Consider the following 19399-nt stretch of genomic DNA (forward strand, 5'->3'; position numbering starts at 1 on the left):
GACCCCAGAAGAGGATGTTTGGGGCCACTCTGTGCAAAAGTGTTTTAAATGACACAAAAAAACCACAAGCCTTTACAATCACTTTAAGCCTATTCGCTGAGAGTGCATGGCTTGTCTCTCCAAGTGAAAAAATGTGTCCATCACAGGGATTTTTCTTCCCTAGTGGCTAAGCAGAAATGTAATTCCGTGTGCGCATGGGGGAAGAAGATTTGAATTGTGTGTTTTATGCTGAGAAACTAAAGCCCCATACACACGGCCCGAATGCCAGGCTGCATCGGCCGGTTCAATAGAAACCGGCTGACTTTCGGCCCGTTTGTACTGCAGCCGAACGGCCGGCTTCTGTCGAAGGGACATGAGCAAAAAAATGGTTTGACTGGCTCCCGGTCAGTGCTCTCAGCCAATGGCTAGAGTGTTCTGGTGAGAGGGCAGTCCCCCTGTCAGAACAGATGCCCCTCAGATCTACAGCAACTGCAATTCCAAGTGCACTTGCACTGCACAGTGGGTTTGCATTTAGTAAATAAACCCCAACGGCTTTTATGGAGTTGACTTTAGGAGCTTTGGCAAAAAAATGCTAAACTCAAGTTTAGGAGCTGCTAGTGTACATAAAGCTTAAAATCGAAAGGATAACCCCTCTGCTACCACTTATGCCGCGTACACACGATCGGACTTTACGGCATACTTGGTCCGGCGATCTTTTCGACGGACTTTGTACGCTAGGTGTGCAGGACTTAAAAACGGACAGACTTGGGCACACACGATCACGCCAAAAGTCAGATGGTTTTGAACGCGGTGACGCACAGCACGTACAACGGGACTAGAAAAACGAAGTTCAAGCCCCACTATGCCACCCTTTGGGCTCCTTCTGCTAATCTCGTGTTTATCTCGTGTTAGTAGAAGTTTGGTATGTGAGGTTTGTGCATGTGAGGTTTGTATCTGCTTTTCAGCGCGTGTTGGTCAGTTCGTAACCTGCCTAGCAGGCCGTTCTGGTCCGCTCGTTCCTGATTTTCAGGTCGATCTTCATAGGCCTTGCTGTTCTTCAGTGCATTTGTTCTAAGTTTGTTTGACCAGCTGACCCTTTTGAAGCCATGTTTCGTGGACGTACTCGTTCTCGAGTTCGTGCTGCGTGGGGACTTAGTGTTGTGGTTAATACTTTGATCCGAGTCCAGTCCATGAACAGGGCGAGGAGAAGTTCATTGTTGCGCCAGCGTGACCAATTCTCGCACATGCCTTTGCTCCATGAGATCCATGAGAATAATCCTGAGGATTTCAGAAATTTTCTCAGGATGACGGACCCCGTTTTTGAACGTCTGCTGACTATGCTGACCCCCTATATCAGCAGGCAGGATACCTGCATGAGGCAAGCGATCACTGCGGAGCAGAGGCTAGTTGCCACTTTACGTTACTTGGCGACTGGGAGAAGTCTTCAGGAGTCAACAGGCATCTCTCCCCCCCCCCCCATCATAATCCCAGAGACCTGTTCTGCCATCATTCAGGTCCTGCAGAAGGACTATACGAACATTTCAGATTTAACATTACATGATATGTATTTAATGTTTGCTAATGTATTGTCTAAATGTCCTCGTTACCTAATTACCATGCTTTTGAATATGCTGGGAATGTCCCCTTTATCTTCATGCATGCCTGTTTTTTTTTTTTTTTTACCTTAATCATTTTTTGGGCCTACATGCATATTTCCCTTCAATAACCTCCCCACCATGCAATCCTGGGTCCATTTATGCCTATAGTCCTCTGAACAATGTATATTGTCAGCTCCATTGTACTGTTTTACCCTCCCCCACCCCATCAAATGTTTGCAACTGTCAGGTGTGTTCTTGTCCCCAATTAGTACCCCTCCCCCACATACAAATTGATCAATGGTCCATCAGAGGGGGGTGAGTAATCTTATAAGTGGGCCTTATTATATTATTTATTTATTTTTCTCCCTTCGCCTTTCAGGACAGCACCTTGGAGAGAGCGTAGCTCCACCTCTTAGACAGGAAACACTGCGTGACAACGCCCCTTTAAAAAGCAGCTGCTTCCACCATGCCATCAGTTTTAGTGTTTCCTCCGCCATGGTGGAAGCACTGCTTGGGGAACCAGAGGGGCTGCGCTCTCTCCAAGGAGAGGGTTTTGGCAGGACCTCCACGTTTGGGTACTCAGACCAACCCAGCTCCTTCCCTTACGTGAGGAGGGTGCTCCGGTGTCCCTTCCTTCTCCGGCTCACAGGAGTAATGGTCTGCCGGAAGTTTTCCACCCGGGGTGTTCGGGGGGCCGCGGTTGTGCTCAGTAAGAGCGTCCATGCCAGGCCTCTGCATGGCGGCGCCGAATCCCGGACAGCAGGTGATGTCAGTTCCGGTGGGCGGATACTTCCGGCGGGGCGTAGCAGCGATTGGTTCCTGCTGCTGGAACGCAGGAGGAAGGGGCGGGTCCTCTGGCCGGGACTTCCTTTTGTTTGGCACATGGAGCCTAGTACACAGTGCAGCAGCTGCGGATTGCACTATGGAGACAGCGGAATCGTCAGCAGCAATGGCGGATGCAGGCGCCCAGGTTCCCGGCCAGGCCCAGGTAGGAGAGGTGCGGTGGCACCTCTTTCCTTTTATATCACTGGGTGTTTTATCTTTGATGTGGTTATTCAAAACCTGCTGCTGTCTGCTATGGGGTAACAGTTTCCATTAGCAGTTCAGCAAAGGAGTGAGACTCTGGGCACTTAGGGTGTTGGCTGGAGGTACTACTTTTCTCTGAAGCCTTAGTTCTAAAGGACCTGGGTTTTTCTTGTTTCTCTGTTTCAGAAAGCTACTGCCAAATCGGAGAGAACAGGGAGAAAGTGCCCCTCATGCAAAAATCCTTTAAGGGACTCTTGGCCCAAACCACTGTGCAAATCCTGCATTGTGGATTTAGTAAAAGAAGAATCCTCACAAGAGTGCAAAGAGCTCTTATCTTCTGTGAGGAAGGAGTTAGCAGAGGCCCTAGGGACAGTGCGTTCCCTTGTAAAGCACGGCCAGAGTTCCAGCCAAGAGCAGAGTTCTCACTCCAGTTTCCCTCAGTCCACTTCCAGACAGGTGGAAAGTGAGTCGGAGGAGGAAAGGGAAAGCATTCCACCCTCAACCATTGATTCTGAGGAGGAGGAGGTGGAAGAAGAGTCAAGATCATCTAGATATAAGCTGTCACTTGAGGAGGTGGATGAATTACTCAAGGCAATTTATACTACCCTGGAGATCCAGGAAGAAAAGGCTCAGCTGTCTGTGCATGATAAGATGTACCTGGGGCTGGAGGAAATTAAACACAGGGTGTTCCCTGTGCATAAAGTGTTAACAGACACTATTAAAAAGGAATGGAAAAACCCAGAGAGAGGACAGTTTTTTTTCTAAAACCCTCAAAAGGAGGTTTCCTTTTGAGGAGAATGAGGAACTATTGTGGAATAAAAAACCAAAAATAGCCTTTTCTCAAGTATCTAGGAAGACTGATTTAGCTTTTGAGGACATGGGTATTCTCAAAGATGCTATGGATAAGAGGGCAGATGGGCTACTGAAGAAAGCCTGGGACTCATCTCTAGCTAATCTTAAGCCAGCAATGGCGGCTACGGTTGTGGCTAGGAATCTGGAGTGCTGGTTAGAGCAACTTAAAAATCATGTTGTGGCAGGTACCTCCAGAAAAGACTTATTGGAGTCCTTCCCTACCCTGCTTAAGGCAGTAAAATATATGGCAGATGCCTCTGCAGAATCTATCAGGATGTCAGCCAGGTCCTCTGCGCTTGTTAACTCAGCAAGAAGAGCACTCTGGCTAAAGACCTGGTCAGGGGATTCAGCTTCTAAAGTAAAACTGTGCGGAATTCCCTTTTCAGGAGACCTGATGTTTGGGCCAGAACTAGAGACTGTCCTTGACAGGACAGCAGACAAGAAGAAAGCTTTCCCACAGAAGAAGAAAACGGTACAGCAGAGGAAAAATTTTCGTCCTTTTCGACAAACCGATAAGGAAAAGGACCACACACAGAAGAGACCCTGGTCTTCTCAGAGAGGAAGAGGTAGAGGTGGGGTACTCTTTAGAACCCCAGAACAAACCCCTAAAAAACAATGACCATCTAGTAGGGGGGAGACTACAGGACTTCTTACCAATCTGGGGAAAAAACAACAAAGAGTCCTTTTGTTCTGGGGTTAATCAAAAAGGGTTATCAATTGGAATTCTCACAAAGCCCCCCAAGTCGGTTTTACATCACAAACCTGCCAAAGGATCGGGAAAAGGCTCTGGCCATGAAGTCTCTGTTACAGGAACTGATGCAACAGAAGGTCATTTCCCAGGTTCCGAAAGATCAAGAGGGGAAGGGGTTTTACTCCCACATTTTTATGGTCAAAAAGCCATCAGGAAAGTTCCGCCTGATTCTCAATTTAAAGGTTCTAAATCGATCCATAAAATACAAAAAATTCAGGATGGATACGATTTTCTCAGTAAGGAACTTGCTAACCCCCAAATGTCATATGGCTTCCATCGATTTGAGAGATGCCTATCTCCATATACCAATAGCGCCCCCATCACAAAGGTTCCTGCGTCTTGCAGTCAATCTGGGGGGAGGGGAGATTTGGCACCTGCAGTTTCGGGCTCTGCCTTTCGGTCTTTCCTCTTCTCCCAGGGTATTCACAAAAGTGATGGCGGAATCTTTGGAGCCCCTGAGACTGAAGGGGATTTCAATAGTACCCTATTTGGACGATCTGCTACTGTTTGCAGACTCAAGGGGTCAAGTAGAGGTCAACCTACAGACAGTTCAAACACATTTAAGAGGTTTGGGATGGCTTCTCAATCTTCAGAAGTCAAACTTAATTCCATCTCAAAGGGTAAGGTTTCTGGGGTACGAAATAGACTCGATAGAACAGAGAATTTTTCTACCCCAGGAGAAAATAGAGAAGATGCAGTTGACCCTGATAACACTTCAATCCAACGCAGAGATCTCTGTAAGACAAGCCATGTCTGCTCTGGGTCTGTTGACAGCAGCAATTCCTTCGGTACAGTGGGCCAGGTTGCATTCCCGTCCTCTGCAATCGGATATCCTGATGAATTGGTCATACCAGGAACCTCTGGAGAAGAAATTCAACTTGGGGGCAAGAGCAAAAAGGTCTCTCTGGTGGTGGAGGAACCTAGGAAACGTTTCAAAAGGGCTTCCTTGGGTCTTTCCGGTAACCAGAAGGCTGACTACAGATGCCAGCGCCTGGGGATGGGGAGCTCACCTGGAAGAAAAAACGGTTCAGGGAGTTTGGACCAAACCAGAAGCAAGAAGATCTTCAAATTGGAGAGAGTTATAGGCTGTTCACTTAAGCCTCCTCTCCCTCCAGGAATTTCTAGTGAATCAACATGTCCAAATATTGTCAGACAATATGACGACAGTATTATATTTAACAAAGCAAGGGGGCACAAAAAGCAAAACCCTAATGGGTCTAGCGCATCAGATCCTAAGATGGGCAGAGAACAATGTGGCCTCTCTATCAGCAGTCCATCTAAAGGGGACGGAAAACACCTTAGCAGATCTCCTCAGCAGGAAAGAAATAAGGGAAGCAGAGTGGTCTCTCAATCAGGAATTATTCGAAAAGATTTCCAAGAGTTGGGGTCATCCCCAAGTGGACCTCTTTGCAAAAGAGGAAAATGCAAAAATACCAGTCTTCTTCTCTCTTCAGAGACAGGATCAAGCTCTCGGAGTAGATGCGTTAGCTCACAAATGGGACTTCCATCTGTCCTACGCTTTTCCCCCGTTCCAACTGATACCAAAGGTGTTAGCCAAATTCAGATTGGAGTCCACGGAGCTAATATTAATAGCTCCTTATTGGCCAAAAAGACCCTGGTTTTCAACCTTGATGAACCTCTCAGTGAAACCTGCTTGGAGATTACCAATCAGGACAGACCTGTTGAGTCAGGGCCGAATTCTCCATCCAGATCCAGCTTACCTCAAACTAACAGCTTGGTTTCTGAAGAACAAATCTTAAGACGGAAGGGTTTATCAGAGAGGCTTATTTCTACCCTTCTTGCAAGTAGAAAAAAAGTGACGAGAGACATTTACTTTAAAGTCTGGAAGATCTATAATTCTTGGTGTTCCAGTAAAAACTTTGATTTTCGTACCACATTTTCAGTTTTGGAATTTCTTCAAGAGGGATTGGAGAAGGGGTTAGCAGCAAGTACGCTCAAGACGCAGGTAGCTGCTTTATCAGTTTTTTTGGAAAGAACCCTGTCAGGGGAACCTTTAATAATCAGATTTTTTAGGGCAATGGCAAAAGTAAAGCCTAGACCTGTTGTTAGTTTTCCCAAATGGGATTTATCTTTAGTTCTTCAGGGTCTAACTATGGCACCGTTTGAACCCATAGAAGAAGCATCATTACGTTTCTTGACGTTAAAGACTATTTTATTGGTAGCAGTAACTTCCGCACGTAGAATTAGTGAGTTACAAGCCCTTTCAATTAAAGAGCCCTTCATGAGATGTCTACAGGATAGGGTAGTCTTAAGGACGGATCCAGCATTTCTACCAAAGGTGGCTTCAGTTTTTCACCGTACACAGGAAATCATTCTCCCTACTTTTTGTCCTTTACCTTCGGGAGCAGGAGAAGAAGCTTTCCATACCCTTGATGTCAGGAGGTGCCTGCTTAAATATCTGGAAAGAACAAAGGAAATCAGAAAGTCATCCTCACTCTTTGTTTTAATGGAAGGTACTCACAAAGGAGGTAAAGCTTCCAAAAGCACCCTTGGAAGATGGTTAAAGCAGGCCATCAAAGAGGCATACATATCTTTGGGTCTGGAACCTCCGGAAGGGGTATTACCTCATTCTACTCGAGCAGTGGCGGCATCATGGGCAGAAAGGGCTGGGGCATCTCCTGAGCAAATCTGCAAGGCTGCCACATGGTCCAGTTTTTCGACCTTCATAAGGCACTACCGCTTGGATCTACTATCAGCCTCGGACCAATCATTTGGTAGGAGGGTTTTGCAGGCAGTAGTCCCACCCTGAAGTAAGTTTCTCGGTTATCCTCTCCAAGGTGCTGTCCTGAAAGGCGAAGGGAGAAAACCTTAGTTAGACTTACCGGTGACGGTATTTCTACGAGCCTTTCAGGACAGCAGCCTACTTCCCTCCCTTGGTTATCATATGTAAAGTATAATTATAGGACCTGGTAATTGTCTGATTATATTTTCCAGCATGTCGGAGGATTTCTCGGTAACAACTGATGGCATGGTGGAAGCAGCTGCTTTTTAAAGGGGCGTTGTCACGCAGTGTTTCCTGTCTAAGAGGTGGAGCTACGCTCTCTCCAAGGTGCTGTCCTGAAAGGCTCGTAGAAATACCGTCACCGGTAAGTCTAACTAAGGTTTTTTTAGCTAAAAAATAACACATATTAATAATGTTCAAGAATGTTTTTGTGTAATATGATATCCAAGTTATGTTTAAAAGTACTTATATTTTTTTTTCTTGTTTGACTCCACAGTTTCCTTCAAACACACAGGAATGGCAGACTGTGGCCTCCCAGTTCGCTGACCGTTGGGACTTTCCCAACTGTGTCGGCGCGATCGATGGGAAGCATGTCCGCATTGTGCCACCACCCCATTCGGGGTCTTATTTCTACAACTATAAGGGGTTCCATAGTGTAGTTTTGATGGCGGTGGTCTCGGGACAATTGGAATTTATGTTTGTGGATGTGGGGAAGAACGGCCAGATGTCTGACTGAGGAGTTTTTGCACAGACCGAACTGTGCCAGCGTCTCCAGACTGGTGGCCTGGGATTGCCACCTGATGACCAGAATGTGGATGGACTCCCCTCAGTTTTCATCGCTGATGAGGCGTTTGCTCTCGGCGAGCACCTGATGAGGCCGTTCCCCCAAAGGACACTCACCCCTGAGAGGAGGGTATTTAATTACCGGCTGGCCAGAGCAAGAAGAGTTGTGGAGAATGCTTTTGGGATTCTGGCCAGCCGGTTCCATTTGTTCCTCTCCGCAATAAATCTAGCAGAATACAAAATCAATTATGTGATCTTTGCTTGCTGCATTCTGCATAATTTCTTCAGACGTCATTCTTTGACATATATAACTTCGGTTGGGCCTGAGGCCGGACTTGGTGTTGATGAACCACTCACAGGCCTGGAAAGTGGCCGTAGTGGCTTGGCCCCCCAAACCGCCCGTGAAGTGCGTGACAGATATGTCAATTATTTTAATGGTTGGGGGGCCATTGCAATGCAACAAGATCTTTAAGATTTTTTGAAGAAAAAAAAAAAAAAATGGCAACAATCTCTTGTTTTGATTCTTGTTTGCATTTAGTTTTGTCTGTCTCCTAGTGCACTTGGAGTGGCAAGTGCATTTCCCTTTAGTTAATAAAGCCCTTTGTCACTGTAACCACACAAAAAAATAAACTGTTATTGATAAATAATAAGCCATACACATTGTAGTAGTAAAAACATTTTACTGTGTGCACATTGAAAAGTGTATTTTGTTTGAACATGTTGTTTTTTTTTATCAATATTTTTTTGAATATTTTTAGGCATATTTGTAGAAAATATACATTGTTTACAAAATTTGGCTTCACAACAAGGTTTTAAAAACCATAAGAACAAAAAATAACAGGAACTTACAAAGTTCAGCATGTTAATAACAGTGCTGATGATGTCACCCATGTAAAATAACAAAATTTCAGATGCTCACAATTTCTCGTGAAAAAAGGTTCAAGTCAACATGTGCTATCTCCCATCATGGGGGAGCAATGGACGTGTTTTGTGTGTGCAATCCCTTTGTTCCTTTCACAAACTAACATAGTCTGATGAAGGGGTTGCAAACACAAAACAAGTACGTTGATATCCCCTGATGGAAGATAGCACATGATGACACACCGTGTGCATCTGCAAAATTTTTACATGATAGTATTTAGCAAGTTAAAACATCTTATAAAAATAAAACTTGACAATGAAATGAAGAACATGATTGATGTTTTTAGGCAAAAAGTTATTAGATTCTGCCCAAAACATCAATCATGTTCTTCATTTCCTGTTGCATGCTGTCCAGCCAATTTCTCATGCTGTCAATTTGGTCACGCATTCTATCAATTTGGCCATTCCACACCATTATCTGGCCAATGAGTCTTTGTGCACTGTCTGTGCTAAATGGCTCCGCCGCTTGGCCTTCCACAACCAAAACATCACCTAAAATTTGTGGAAAAAAATTATTGTAAAATCTGCACGCCTAAATAGATGAACTTAAGCTGGGGTGTCAGTCACTCACTTGGTGGGGTGGAAATATCGCACACTTCCTCCACCTCTCCTTCCTCCAGCTCGTCGTGTGGGCGTGGTCTTGGGCTGGGGCTTGGGGTAATGTCAGCTTCAGGCTGGTGACTTGGGGGGGGGGGGGGGGGGGTCCTGGGATCCTTGGACTGTTGTCTGAGTCTTTTCTCCCCTATGATAATTAAACAAAAGGTATAGTTAAAACAGTGATATTTCAGTTTTGAAAAAGGAATATGAAACGTTCGTTAGAAGTTGTGGACAATTGTCATTTTTTGGCACCAAAAATTTTGAAGACAGGATTAAAATTCACTATGCCCAAAAATGCCAAACAATACACATTTTCATGCAAGTTTCACAGATGCAGAGACCTCAAGTATCCCCTGGAGCCCCTATGTGTATTACCCCCCCCCCCCCCCCCAAAAAATTTTCTTGGGTGTCACATAGTACACTAGTGCTCGTGAGTCCAGATGTGGAAACAGCTGCTGTGTCCTGTCCTTACATTACACTGAAGCATTATATTTTCAAACACCTCTACACAACATCACCACATTTTTGGAATACGACAAATTTGCCGGAAAAAAACCACGTCATTTTCTTAGTATCATATGTTTTTTCAAAAGAACGGTCTTTACGAACGATGCTGTATAAACGAAAAGCATATGGATCAGCATGCAAGTTAAGTATCTCATTAGGAACACACAACAAGTACTTACTTTTTTTAAGCAGCTTCTTTTATTCGCTAATATTGTTCAGACTCCCTACTTTTGAGGTCAGACCACCGCTTCCTCAATTGTTCTTTAGCCCATTTAGTGCCAAATTTTTGTTCAAGAGCGGTGACAACTGAGGACATTATTTTGTCCTTCCGCGTATTGGGTCGGGTGTACGGTCCTTTTTTGCCATCGTAGTCCTCCCTTCTCAATATGGACATCATCTCTTCAAAGGCCATGTTGGTGGCCTTATCTCCTCTTGGATCTGGATGGTTGTGGCTCCGGGCTTTCCTCTGCGCTACTTGCAGATAATCTCTCCGCCATCTTTCTCTATATCCTGCCACTGCGCAATGAAGAGTGAAGAGGCGGGGACAAATTGTACTAAAGAACGTCAGGGGCGGGCGACGCAGGCGTAGCATGACACATGCGCAGTGTATATAAAGCTATTACGCTGGCCTACGTATGTCCGAGCGGAAGTAGCGAGCGTCAGAAACGAAGGTAAGATTAAACGTGGGTGTGTGTTTGGTGAATGTGTTTGGTGTGCATGTGTGTGTACCCTAGATTGAGCCAAATATAATACTGGGAGTTTGGACTGACATTAGTTTTTATCTTGTGTCTTGTCTTTCAGCAAAAATGAATCCTTTTAAGGAGGAAGAATTTTTGACACGTTTTCTTGATTTGTATCAACAAAACAGAAACCTGTGGGAGGTCAAGCACCCATTGTATTTTAATAGAGATGTAAGGAAGGCAACACTGGGCACACTTTTGGAATTTATGAAGACTCAAGTCCCCCAGGCAGACCTTAAGTTTGTGGACAATAAAATTGGTATCTTGCGCAAAATGTACAGGCGTAAAAATGCGATTTCTGGATGACCAGACAGAAGCAAGGCAATCACTTTCGAGCCTTCCCTCCACCCTTACCTCAACACTTCCCTCCAGCCTTCCCTGCACCCTTCCCTCCCTCCCTCCCTCCCAGCTGAGGAGTCCCAAGAAGAACTGGGCCCTTTCATCCTTGAAGTGGATGTGCCCAGCTTCAGCCAGGTATACTTTTTTGGTGAATTTGGGATTGTGTAAATATTAATGATGTAAACCTAAAAATTTTGGAAGTGCTTCACCAAAAATAACTTCATCACAATTATTAATATGTAGACATATCACTAGACAGTAGTGGCCAAAAATATACTTCAAATATTGGTGAGCAGCTAGAATAATGGTGGGGTCAAAAAGATAGCCTTTACTATTTGTTTAGAATTATATTTGCAAGTCATGAGCTGAAAATTGTGTGTTATTTTGTAAGCAAAAATTACAACTACCGGTATGTCCCCTTTTTTTGACCCAGGATGAGCTCAGCCAGGAGGAGTCTGTGCCCAGAGGTATAGAGTAGGAGGCCTTACCCAGTGGGAGAGAGGAGGAGGCCGTGGCTGGGCCCAGTAGAAGCCTCACGGAAAGTCAGGTGCCTCCCCTCCGCATTACCACCAAAAGGCCCAGAAAGATAACCCAAACAGAGGAGGAATCACTAGCCCTCATTCGCTAAGCCAGACAAATCCTCAGCACACCACCCAATGCGGAAGAGGCGTATGGAACCTATATAGCCACCAGATTGCTGGAACTAGAAAAGGGGCAACGCCTCCTCTGTGAGGGTCTGATTTTTTTCAAGCGTATCAGAAGGGCTTGAGAGGGGAGCTTACTGCCAAAACATATATAACAGATGAAGCCACTCCTCCTGCTGCTGCTCCTCCTCCTGTCCCAAGTACACCACCAGAGGCACAGCCTCCAAGGAAGGCTGCAGCAAAGCGTGGAGGGAAGGCTGCAGCAAAGCGTGCAGGGAAGGCTCCACGGAAGAGTCGAAAGTGATTGTCTGTCTGGCTTCTGTCTGGTCTGACTTTTGACTGTGCTCCCTAGTCCCAATTTTATTGTCCTCTAACTTGATGTGTGTCCTGGGGGACAAAAGGCTTCACACATTCCCAAAGTGTCTCCAGTGTTGCCTTCCTCATTTCTGTTTTGACCCAAATAAATGGATATTTTCATTACCTTACATTGACTATGTGTTTTGATTCAAAAAGGACATTTGGTTTGTGAGTAGGCAGGTACAGGTCAAAAAGACTATATGTGGGTTATTTACAAAAGGCTAAATCATTTTGCAATTCAAGTGCAAAGTGCTATTGCAAAGTGCACTTGATAAATTGCACTGCAAGTGCACTTGTTGGAAGTGCAGTCGCTGTAAATCTGAGGGCAAGCTCTGAAATGATGGGAAGATATCATACAATCATGTGCAAGAGAATTTTTTTTTTTTTTTTGGGGTTCCTTGCATGTGCCCCTCGACCCACAGCGAATGCACTTCCAAATGCTCTTTCAGGGCAATTCCAAGTACAATTTGCACTTGTAGTGAAAAATTATTTTGCCTTTTTCAAATAACCCCCCTGTGTCTAATTAACAAGGGACACCAACCTCATTAAGGTTCATTAAAACAATAAAAATTAAGGTTATTGTGGTAACTTGAAACTCAAAATCCAAAAAAAAAAAAAAAATTTGTATAATTTAGCACACATTGAAAAATCTATATTGTTGAATCTGTAAAAAATAAAGATGAGTCCAAAAAAAAATTGCTGCTTTATAGTTCTGGAGATCTGGCTTTTAAAAAATATCATATTAGTCATGGCATGAGGATAAATCGTGAAGAAAGTAGTTTGTGAGAACTCTGTGTGAATATAAGCAGCAAAACAACTTCCTTCTTCTCGCATTATAAAGAAAAAAAGAATGCGCTGTATTAAAAGATCACAGAAGAGGAATGTGCTAGCTTCAATACGAAGGCTAGTTTTACCAGACCGAGCGCTTCCGTCTTGTACTTGCTTCAGAGCATGCGTCAGTTTGGGTCCGTCGGACTAGCACACAGACGAACGGTTTGTACGCTAGAAAGCAGAGTCCGTCGGACAGATTTCAAATCTAAGTCAGTCAAACTTTTGAGAAAACAAAGTCCGCTGGAGCCCACACACGATCGAATTGTCCGACGAAATCCGGTACGCCGGACCAAGTATGCCGTAAAGTCCGATCGCGTGTACGCGGCATTAGTAAGTAAATAAAGAAAATCTAGTTCAAAGAACAAAGCAATGGTTGCTGCAACACATAAAGTGTTTCCACAGTGATCGTTGTATAATGCTCCTTAAACTTTGTCATATTTTTTTTTGCTCCAAGATGAACCAAATATTTTCACTTGGTGAAAGGTTTAGACGGCAGGCACCCAGAGGCTTTCTTGCATACAGTACTTAAAGTTTTGAATGGAGGGAAAATAGTTTTATATGTAAAAATATTAGTTTTTACATTAAACTGTTGTCAAAAGGAAAAAAAAGATATTTAGAATTGGATTCTGTAGGTGTGTGGTGTGTTTTTTTTTTTTTTTTTGTGTCTTTTTGTTTTTTATCTTCTTGAATTTGTTGCTATACTTCTTCTAAAGATGTTTTTATTTTGTGGTGACAGAGGATCTTTGCAGGCATGGTTTCTTTTTAAATAATGTAGGTTTAGAAAGGCCAATTTTTGAGACTAGGTTGGTGTCAGAAACCATGAAATCGGACCAAGACAGAAGTACAGCTAAACCACACTTGTTTAATAATAAAAGTAAAAAAGAACAAACGTAGTCAAAACATAGCCAAAGTTCAGTAACCGGAACAGATCGTCAGCCAAGCCGGGAGTCAGGGATCAAAGTAGTGGAACAGCAAGCAGGATCTGGAGCCAGAAGGGATGTCAGCAAAGCTAGTCTTTAAACAGGAACACAGGAGATAGTTTCTTGTGATGTGACCAAGGCGAAGGCAGAGCTCCTCTGGACTGGATGGCTTAAGTAGGCAGGACTGACAAGCAGGATCATTAACAGCTGATTAACTGTGGAGAGAGATGGGAGCTGGCAATTAGCCAACAGCTGAGCGTCCAGCTCAGAGAAGGAAGGGCTGAGCCCAGCCCTGACAGTTGGTTAGAGTAAGGCCCCTTTCACATGGAGTAGACTCTGTAAAGTGCATCTGCTTGCTCAGCAGATCTCCCTGCTGATCCCCACTGAGCAGGCAGGTGACAGTTCTGTGTCCGCTCCACTATTCAGAGCAGACACGGCCCCACTGTTTTTCTTTGGGGCGGTTGGATAGAAACTCACCACCTGTCCATTTCCATCTGGCTGTCATCTGATCTGCCAGACGGTTGGGGAAATTGATTCCCCCCCCCCATCTGTTTTGATCAGATGCCAGTGGGTGTATGCTCCATAGAGAACAATGGATGGGTCTGATCTGGTCTGCCTGAAAAACTGATGGGAGGACGTGATCTAATTGCTCATGTACCAGCCTAAGTATTTAAAATTTTCTGTCTGTATTGCTGTTGGAGAATTTACCTCACTTCCTGTCTGGTAAAAGCCGTAACAGGGATAATATCTTTAGGTGAGCCTAGGATTCTGTGAAAACCTGAAACGGATTCTAATTCTTCCCCACTCTAATCGAAACTTAAAAAAACAAAAACAGGAAGGCTCTTATTGCAGAGGAGGCTGTGTATGTCTTTGTAATAAAAGCTGTTGTATTGCTATAATGTTAACTTTTTTTCTTTAACCTTTCTTTAACTTTATTGCTATCACAAGGGGGCTAACAAGCCTTCTAGGTGATAACATGAGCAGTTGACAGGTCTCCTTTATGGTGTGACATCAGGAGTCTGTCGGACCCCTATTGTCTCCCCTGCCCTCTACAACAGCTAATCCGACACAGATCGTGCTTGATTAGCTGTTTCCCTGGCTACAGTCCCTGGGTATGATAGCTCTGAATCTGGAAGTGACATAATACATGTCACTTCTAGGTTCATTAGTCACAGTGGGGATCACAGAATGTATGTTCCCCAATCTTCTGCTGTCAATGTTACAGCACTTTACCATGGCCTAACACTTCCCTGAGGGGTGGGAGAGCCTTAAAACCATCAGGTGTTGCTATTGGGGATGTGGGTCACCTTCAGCCTCGTAAAACTGATTGGTCAGCTGTAGTGCTGCCTAGCTCACTTTTTAAGCTGGAAGCTCATCACCAAAAATTTAAATCAATTGATTAAAGTTAATTACCAATTTTTTTTTACTCTTTGAATACCAGGACGGTTTTTTAAACGTACCTTGGTAGATAAGGGGTGAATGAGAATAGAGCCGCATTGCTGTATGCGGTTTTCATATTTACTGGGGTTCAACTGTAAAAATAATTTATTCCTTAAGAATTGAGTGCAGTGCCATCTTAACTGTTAATTCCTTTCTATAGTTTTCTAATTGAACAAAGAAATGGATTCAGACGTGCACCAAAGAAACCAGAACGAACTGAAACTGAGCTAAAGAATAGCCATGATACCCCAAGTCAAAGTAGTTTTACTCCTCCGATTGCAGAACCAGTTCACCCTGCTCGTATCCATATAGCGAAGCAACTTTACAAGCCTTTTCTATTTACTGTTGGGGTATGTATTTTAATTGATGTTTTACTTAATATTGCTATAGAACTAGATGTACCATTAAAAGCAGTATTTTGTAGGGGAGTTTGGTCACAGTTGTCCCCTTTTTATGAAGGTTTTAGCGCAGCCCTCAAAAATTCTGCTCGCATTTTGCGAGTGGATTTTGAGGGCTGGCGGGGGGGGGGGGGGGGGGAGCACCGCCATCATGCGGGGTTGTATGGGAGTAATTCTCTCAGCGCTCGTGGAGGGGAAGAGAAGAGAGCAGGCGGCTGGATCATCAGAGTGCAAGGAACATCACTAGCGGCTTTCAATTCAATAGCAGAGTGTTCCCCACACTCGTTGTCACACACAGCCCTGCCCCCGGGACTTTGATAGACAGATTACCTGTCCAATCCACGGACGAGTGATGTGTATCACAGCTCCCTAGCCAGGGGGTGGGGCTGTGTGTGATGCCGAGCGTCAGGAATACACTGTTATTGAAATTAAAGCTGTTCCAGCGATGTTCCTCGGTGCTTAACTCATCTGGCCGGCAATCCTCTTCCTCTCCTATGTTTCCCTGCATTGGTGGACACGGGCGAGGCTGCATTGATGAGCATGGATAAAGTTGTTATATATGTATATTACATTATATATTATATTTTATTTTTCAGTTCATCCTGAAAGCGTAAGCAAGTGTTTTTGTCTCCCAGCACTGGGAGGAATATGATTTTTCAGGGTGAATCTTTTCTATTCTTTAGACAAATGGTAGAATGATAGCTAATACAGTTAAGTGCATACATGACAGCTGAGCACAACACAGCTAGACAACCAGTCAACAACCTATAACCTTGTATTACTAAACTGTACCAATGAGACACTGAGGGGAAAGGTCACGTAACACAGCTGATTATTTAGAATGCCTGCAGCATCAAAGCTATCTTGTTTTGCATGGACCTTTGCTAATGATCACTTCTTATCTCGCTGTTTTGAAGGATTCCCCCAGAATCTCACATTACTTCTGTATACCTGTGCACTATTCTGTTATAGATCCACACTGTTTAATTGCATTTGAGTTTGGTTGTTTTGAATACATTTCAAATATAAGAACACTTTCATGGTTTATAAAAAAAACAAGTTTTCCTTGCCTTCTCCCTGCATTCCTCCTTTCCAGCATTTAAGTGATTTGTAAAAGCTTGTGTGGGTTTTTTTTTTCTTTAAAAAAAAAAAAAAGTGTTATACTTGCCTCCTCTGTGCAGTTGGTTTTGCACAGAGCAGTCCCGATCCTCCTATTCTCTGGTCCCTCTTCTCTGCTCCTAGCCCCTCCCTCCTTTGAGTGCCCCTCAGCCAGCAGCTTGTTACAGGGGGCACCCAAGCCGAGTCAGAGCTCTGTGTATCCATTCAGACACGGAGCCCCGACCTGGCCCCACCCCCTCTCTCTCCTGATTGGCTGGCTGGCTGACTGACTTTGACTGCCATGGGAGCCAATGGCGCCACTGCTCTGTCTCAGCCAATCAGGAGGAGTGTCCTGGATGGCTGAGAGGATCGTGGACATAGAATGCATTATGATAAAAAACCTTCTGCCTTTACAACTCCTTTTTAATGTACGTTGTATAAACAGTGTGCTGTAAGAGAAGTACAAGCAAAGACTGAAGTATAGCTTATTTCTATAAAAATAAATGTAAATTTCTTTAAAAAAATAAAATAAAAAAATATTTATTACATGGAGAGGACTGAAAGAATGTTGTGTTAGGGTGTTTGATTTAAGTTTCTGCTGTAATTATGTATATAATTTTACATATTATGCTGAATACGACTGATCAGTTTTCAGGTTGCTCTTTTGGAATTGCAGCAATTTGGCAGTATGAATCCTTGAAAAGCCGTATGCACAATTACCTTGAAGATATTCGAGCAGATTGGCTAGAAAAGATAAGGCCACCTAAACATGGGAACTTTAGGAAACAGGTAAAGTGGATCCCTCTGTAAAGAGCAACTAGGCCTTCTCTTTAACACTTTTATTCATTTATTCTGTGGATAGTGTTATGCTCCATGAGTTTATTACGTGAAGACAAGAAGTTTAGTTTTATATCTTTCAAATGTCAGGTGGTGTGAGCTCTTCTTCCCCTTTTTACTGTTTAGACGCAGAGCTGTTTGAACTGTGTGTGTTGGCCAGAGTGAAGTCCATATTTTATTGGTTGACTTGACAGGAGGTTTATGGTTATTTTAAGATGAGGGTGAATAATCCAGGTTTGGTGAAGAGTTCAAAGGTGGTCATGTGTGAATCCTAACATTTAAATTGGAGAGGAGTGTAGGTAGATAAAATTAGGTGTTGGGTGGGAATCGGTGGATTTGCTAAAATCAAGGCTGTATATGTTATTGCATTAGATGGACCCTATTTTATGTTTTGCTATTGTTGTATTAAGCATTTTAATATTTGGGTAAACGGAGTATAATAAATGGCCCTGCCAAATTAAGTCTGGTTAAAGGTTTGACACTCACACAGGGGTGGGTTGAGGGTTTATATGATTTTGATGGCTTCTGAGCATAGGCATTTGCAATAGTTTGGTAGAGGAGTGAGGATTGTCTTGAAACTTGTTAAATGGTTGGAGTGTATAATTTTTCAGCATAATAATTCTGAACTAGAGTGGAAGTCTATGCTAGTTGAAGTAGGTTTGCAAAGATGCATTCAGTTGAGTCTCTAAACTTTTAGTGCAAGTAGGTTCCACAAGTATTCTTGGATTTAGGTATCTAGGTAAGTTTGTTGTTGTTTTACCCTGGACTGCCATCAAAAATGAAAGTATTTTTTAACCTGAGTGAGAGGGGGCAGTAAAACATTTGGGTAATTTAGATTCTGCTTGTAGCAGACGGGTTATTGGTATAGAGATATTTACTAATAGAGTTTCTAGATTAAGAGGTTATTTTAGAAAGCAATGGCCAGATGCCCGATTGTTAAAATGTATAAGAGGTGATAGGGTGTATCCCTGCCAGGTCTCATTTTTATGGAAGGATAGGTGGCTGTTGATGCCCGTTTGGCTGTGGGGTTATTATACACGGCCATCATTTTAAGGACAGATGTTACCCAGGTATAGTTGGATGAGAGTGGATATAGATAGATAGAGATATATATATCTATATGAAATGTAACTGTTGTAAATGCACCAGTCGTTGTAAAATGATTTGTCCCAACCCTGCAGCTGCCAATTTTGTTGGACAGCTTTATCTGTTAGAGGAGGTGGAAAAATTACGTCTGACAGGATCAAATGGTAGGAAAACTGTTACAGGTGGTCTCGAATAATTAAAAAAAAAAAAAAAAAAAAAAACTGCTGGTAATGCTGTCATATATCCTTTTTTCTAATTTACCCATTCTTACACTGTATTTCAAATTACAGTATATGTATTGGTGAAAAATAAAATGCTTGTTTACTTCTGCAATGTTAAAATTCAATGAATAAATCAAAAGAGCTTGCAAAAGACCTAGTATGTCAGATGTTTTGTTTGTTAATGTGCTTTCATAAATAAACTGGAACTGTAATTAAACTGACTTTTATAAGTAACCCAACCTTATATTACCTACTATACATTGCGTTATAGATGTACAATTATATACTTTAGTTATTTTGCATTATTTATATATTGTTTGAGAAATGGTGCTTCAGTGGATTGTGCACATGTTTCCTTAGGTGAATGAATGGTGGAACAGTCTTAGTGAGGGACAGAGGACTGTATCAGGTAAGCACAAACATGGTTAACCAGTTGCCGACAGCCCCATAGCAGTCTTGCTGCTACACGGCAGCTGTTCTGTGTTGAATCTTTTGTGTGTGTGTAGTATATGTGTGTGTGTGTGTGTGTGTGTGTGTGTGTGTGTGTGTGTGTGTATATATATATATATATATATATATATATATATATATATATGTGTGTATGTATATATATATATATATATATGTATATATATGTATATATATATATATATATATATATATATATATATATATATATATATATATATATATATATATATATATATATATATATATATATATATAATTTC

General features: G+C 42.9%; 1 protein-coding gene across 1 annotated transcript in view; it reads left to right on the plus strand.

Annotated features, from left to right (window-relative positions):
- PARL (presenilin associated rhomboid like) overlaps nt 1–19399 on the plus strand; it is a 66960-nt gene that overhangs the window by 17442 nt on the left and 30119 nt on the right. Inside the window, exons 3-5 of the mRNA XM_073615958.1 lie at nt 15189–15378; nt 17173–17313; nt 19029–19077. Of these exons, the coding sequence (XP_073472059.1) occupies nt 15189–15378; nt 17173–17313; nt 19029–19077 (380 nt within the window). The remainder of the gene's footprint in view (nt 1–15188; nt 15379–17172; nt 17314–19028; nt 19078–19399) is intronic.

The sequence above is a fragment of the Aquarana catesbeiana genome, linkage group LG02 (assembly GCF_042186555.1).
Source record: "Aquarana catesbeiana isolate 2022-GZ linkage group LG02, ASM4218655v1, whole genome shotgun sequence".
Taxonomy (NCBI): Eukaryota; Metazoa; Chordata; class Amphibia; order Anura; family Ranidae; genus Aquarana; species Aquarana catesbeiana.